This window comes from Coregonus lavaretus, assembly GCF_964263955.1.
Source record: "Coregonus lavaretus genome assembly, contig: HAP1_SCAFFOLD_1103, whole genome shotgun sequence".
Taxonomy (NCBI): domain Eukaryota; kingdom Metazoa; phylum Chordata; class Actinopteri; order Salmoniformes; family Salmonidae; genus Coregonus; species Coregonus lavaretus.
This window is the reverse complement of record NW_028158594.1, coordinates 136,267-141,812: the sequence shown is the minus strand read 5'-3', so window position 1 is coordinate 141,812 and position 5,546 is coordinate 136,267. Positions and strand designations below refer to the sequence as shown.

Below are 5,546 nucleotides of genomic sequence, written 5' to 3'. Positions count from 1 at the left end.
CCTTCGAGACTGTTGGAAAAGCATTCCAAGTGAAGCTGGTTGAGAGAATGCCAAGAGTGGGCAAAGCAAAAACATTTAGATGAAAACATCTGAAATATATTTTCATTTGTTTAACACTTTTTTGGTTACTACATGATTCCATATGTGTTATTTCATAGTTTTGATGTCTTCATTATTATTCTACAATGTAAAAAATAGTAAAAATAAAGAAAAACCCTTGAATGAGTAGGTGTGTCCAAACTTTTGACTGGTACTGTATATATATATATATTTTTTTTAAACATGTATTTACAGAACAGTTGTGGAGGCTTTGACCACTTGCAGCAGCCTCAGAAGACCTTCCTCTGATCTGGAGTATTTCTTCAGGTCAAACACATCCAGCTCCTCTTCTGAAGTCAGCAACACAAAGACCAGAGCTGACCACTGTGCAGGTGACAGTTTGGTTTTGGACAGATTTCCTGAATGCAGGTATCTTTGGATCTCCTCCACTAGAGAATGGTCATTCAGTTCATTCAGGCAGTGGAACAGATTGATGCACCTCTCTGGAGAGGGAGTGTTCCTGATCTTCTTCTTGATGTACTTGATTGTTTCCTCATGGCACAGTGAGCTGCTTCTGGTGCTTCTTGTCTTTGTCAGTAGACCTTGTAAGTGCTTCTGATTGGACTCCAGTGAGAGGCCCAGAAGGAAACGGAGGAACAGGTCCAGGTGTCCATTCTCACTCTGTAAGGCTTTATCCACTGCAATCTGGTGGAAGGTGAAAGCAGGGTTCAACGTGAACTTCATTTTAATATTTCTGATGAAGAATTGGTCTTTGGTCATTGGGTTTTCATTGCTGTTGTTGAAGGAGAGGAAAACGTATAACGCAGCCAGAAACTCCTGAACGCTCAGATGCACGAAGCAGTACACCTTGTCCTGGAACGGCCCATAGTCCTCCCTAAAGATCTGTGTGCACAGTCCTGAGTACACTGAAGCTTCAGTGACATCAATACCACACTTTTTCAGGTCTGCCTCATAGAAAATGAGGTTGCCATTTTCTAGCTGGTTAAAAGCAAGTTTCCCCAGTGCCATGAAGCTCTCTTTATACAAGTGTGGATCTCGCTCACCTTTCTTGTGATATTTCTCATTCTTCTGTTTGATCTGAAATACCAGTAACCCAATAAATAATTGAGTCAGAGTCTTGGGCATCTCCTCATTCTTATCTGTACTCAACACATGCTCCAGAACTGAAGCTAAGATCCAACAGAAGACTGGTATGTGACACATGATGTGGAGGCTCCTTGATGTCTTTATGTGTGAGAGGATTCTGTTGGCCAGGTCCTCATCCCTGTATCTGTTCCTGAAGTACTCCTCCTTCTGTGGCTCATTGAACCCTCGTACCTCTGTCACCTGGTCAACACACTCAGGAGGGATGTGATTGGTTGCTGCAGGTCTGGAGGTTATCCAGAGGAGAGCAGGTGGAAGCAGATTCCCATTGATGAGGTTTGTCAGCAGCACGTCCACGGAGGTTGGCTCTGTGACATCACACCAGCTCTGACAGTTGTCGTAGTCGAGTGTCAGTCGGCACTCATCCAGACCATCAAGGACAAACAAAACTTTGTACTCGCTCTCATTGTAGTTTCTTGGTTTTTGCAATTTTGTTAAAATGTGATTCAAAAAGTCCCTCTCAATCACTCTAGTCTCTCTGACACATTTATGTAGAAGTTCCACTAAACTGTACTTTTTCCCCCTCAGCAAATTCAGCTCCCGAAAAGGGAGTGAAATTATGAATTGGATATCCTGATTGGCTTTCCCTTCAGCCCAATCCAGAATGAACTTCTGCACAGCAACTGTTTTTCCAATGCCAGCGACTCCCTTTGTCAGCACAGTTCTGATAGGTTTGTCTTTTCCAGGTGATTGTTTGAAGATGTCATTGCAGATGATTTTAGCCTCTGGTCTTGCTGGATTCTTGGATGTCATCTCAATCTGTCTCACCTCATGTTCATTATTGACCCCTCCACTTCCTCCCTCTGTGATGTAGAGCTCTGTGTAGATCTCATTGAGAAGTTGCTTATCGCCCTGCTTTGCCACCCCGTTGAATACATGCTGAAACTTCTCTTTTAGTTTCAGTTTGAGTTCTTGTTGGTACTTCTCAACAACTTCATCCGAAGGACCTGACAATGGTTATAGAATAGTTAGCAAGTAGGCAAGCATATGCTGTTCTCTAGATGCTCAACAATACACAATAAACAAATATATTTTTAGTTTATTTTACATTATATCTGGTTATTGGAAAAATCTAAGCACATGAAATTAATGCACATTTAAAAGAAAGGGGTAGTTTTACAGGGTTAGCCAATAACAAACTGTATATAACTTATTTTAGAATGTATATAGAATTTCTTATTTCAACAATACAGTATAATGTATATTTATTTGCTCAAAACCTTAGAGACACACGCACCTATGAATTCTGAGTTTCCTGTTGGACAGTCTCTTTTTAGCTTCTCAGCGAGATCGTTACGGCTCATCTTCTTCAGGACCTCCAGTGTGATCTTCACAGCCCCATTTTCCCTGTATTTCTGCACCATCTGATCCACTGTGTCCTGTCTGTCAGATTTCTCCAGCTGGCCCATTGGAATGTGAAGGAAGCCATCCAGCAGGTTATCTATAGTTAGATGCCACTTAAAGTTCTTCAGCTCCTCAGAGCCAAGATCATCCAGAATGGCCAGGAGCCGCTCTTTAATAGATGGGGTCATTGTAGGTCAGTGGAAACTGTTAAACAACAGAGCATGTAGCATCATAATCTACACCCCCAGACCAAGGCCCCAACATCTGCACTATTGTGAGAAACAGTACTATTATTATTTGCTATGACTTACATTACTACTATTTTCCACTTAATATTTAGTAAAACATTTAGATCTACCCCAGTAGAAAATAGGACAAACCATTTAAAACTCAGATGTCCTCTGGTGGCATTTACACATATTGTAAACTACCATTAGATACATTTTGATTTCAAACACATACTTAGTCCTGTTAAAAAAAGGTAAGAACCGTGGGATTCTGGTACAACAACGTGACTATGACAGAGCAACAGCCGGTAAAGAAAAGCTATTAAAAAAAATAAGTGTTTACTGTATTTTTGGAATTGGTTCCAAAATTGTCCCCATGTTGGGGAATAAGAGGTTTGAAAGTCTAGGTTTGAAATAAAATACGTGTTACCAATTACCATTCCAAAAGGATATAAAAAATATATAAATAAATAATTGTCATATCTTTTATCTAATGGTGGTGTTCTAAACATGTGTAAAAGCCTTTTTAACCCCTGTAGGTCTGAGCCTTTAGATCGCAATATCTACTAAGCTAACATATGGATTTGTATTAAGATGGTCATAAAATTGATCATTTAGCTATTTGATTTTGAATTTTAGGATCCCTGTAGGTACATTTTTTTTATAAAACAATTTGATGAAACATTGAATTTGGCCTTTACTGCTATAGCCCATAGAAGCGCATTGAATAACACATTCATAAATGGCAAAACAGACAGTCAAAAAATAAATCATAAGTGTCTGTCCGGAAGATGGCGGCCGTTTTATGGACTCTTAACCAACCGTGCTATTTTGTGTGTTTTTTCGCACTGTTTGTAACTTATTTTGTACATAATGTTGCTGCTACCGTCTCTTATGACCGAAAAGAGCTTCTGGACATCAGAACAGCGATTACTCACCTTGAACTGGACAAATAATTTTTCTTTAATGAGTCGGACGAGAGGGATTTTCTCCAGACACCCGACAGGGCTCTCATCCCCGTCATTCGCAGTAGAAAGAAAAGGAGATATTGCGGAAGGAGATTGGGGTGCCTGGTAAGGAGCCGGTGACGAGTGGCTAATCTGCCTTTGCCATCAATACTATTGTCCAATTTACAATCACCTGATAATAAAGTGGACGAATTACAGGCACGAATATCCTACCAACGGGACATTAAAAACTGTAATATCTTATGTTTCACCGAGTTGTGGCTGAACGACGACATGGATAACATACAGCTGGCGGGTTATACACTGTATCGGCAGGATAGAACAGCAGCCTCTGGTAAGACAAGGGGTGGCGGTCTATGCAAAGGAAATCTCAAGGTTTTGCTCGCCTGAGGAAGAGTATCTCATGATAAGCTGTAGACCACACTATCTACCAAGAGAGTTTTCATCCATTGTCTTCGTAGCTGTCTATATACCACCACAAACCGATGCTGGCACTAAGACCGCACTCAATTAACTGTATACGGCCATAAGCAAACAGGAAAACGCTCATCAAGAGGCGGCACTCCTAGTGGCCGGGGACTTTAATACAGGGAAACTTAAATCAGTATAACCTCATTTCTACCAGCATGTTAAATGTGCAACCAGAGGGAAAAAAACCTCCAGACCACCTTTACTCCACACACAGAGACCCGTACAAATCTCTCCCTCGCCCTCCATTTGGCAAATTTGACCATAATTCTATCCTTCTGATTCCTGCTTATAAGCAAAAACGAAAGCAGGAAGCACCAATGACTCGTCAATAAAAAAAGTGGTCAGATGACGCAGATGCTAAGCTACAGGACTGTTTTGCTAGCACAGACTGGAATATGTTCCGGGATTCTTCAGATGGCATTGAGGAGTTTACCACATCAGTCACTGGGTTCATCAATAAGCGCATCGATGACGTTGTCCCCACAGTGACTGTACGTACATACCCCAACCAGAAGCCATGGATTACAGGCAACATCCACACTGAGCTAAAGGGTAGAGCCTTCGCTTTCAAGGAGCGGGACTCTAACCCGGAAGCTTATAGGAAATCCCGCTATGGCCTCCGACGAACCATCAAACAGGCGAATCGTCAATACAGGACTACGATTGAATCGTACTACACCGGCTCCGATGCTCGTCGGCTGTGGCAGGGCTTGCGAACTATTACAGACTACAAAGGGAAGCACAGCCGCGAGCTTCGAAGCAAGTAACACTGAAACATTACATTTACATTTAAGTCATTTAGCAGACGCTCTTATCCAGAGCGACTTACAAATTGGTGCATTCAACTTAGGATAGCCAGTGGGACAACCACATCTCGATCACATGCATGAGAGCATCAGCTGTTCCGGACGACTGTGTAATCACGCTCTCCATAGCCGATGTGAGTAAGACCTTTAAACAGGTCAACATTCACAAGACCGCAGGGCCAGACGGATTACCAGGACGTGTCTTCACTGACATTTTCAACCTCTCCCTGTCTGAGTCTGTAATACCAACATGTTTCAAGCAGACCACCATAGTCCCAATGCCCAAGAACACTAAGGTAACCTGCCTAAATGACTATCGACCCGTAGCACTCACGTCTGTAGCCATGAAGTGCTTTGAAAGGCTGGTCAAGGCTCTCATAATCACCATTATCCCAGAAACCCTAGACCCACTCCAATTTGCATACCGCCCAAACAGATCCACAGATGATGCAATCGCTATTGCACTCCACACTGCCCTTTCACGCCTGGACAAAAGGAACACCTATGTGAGAATCCTATTCATTGAC

General features: G+C 42.1%; 1 protein-coding gene across 1 annotated transcript; it reads right to left on the bottom strand.

Annotated features, from left to right (window-relative positions):
- Nucleotides 1-288: 288 nt before the first annotated feature.
- On the bottom strand, nucleotides 289-2,751 carry LOC311123786 (NLR family CARD domain-containing protein 3-like; the record flags this gene model as incomplete). Its single annotated transcript, XM_084198018.1, has 2 exons — nucleotides 2,441-2,751; nucleotides 289-2,150 (listed from the first exon to the last, which is right to left on the bottom strand). The coding sequence occupies exons 1-2, from the start codon at nucleotides 2,733-2,735 to the stop codon at nucleotides 289-291; spliced, it is 2,157 nt and encodes a 718-aa protein (XP_084054144.1). The 5' UTR covers nucleotides 2,736-2,751.
- Nucleotides 2,752-5,546: the final 2,795 nt, after the last annotated feature.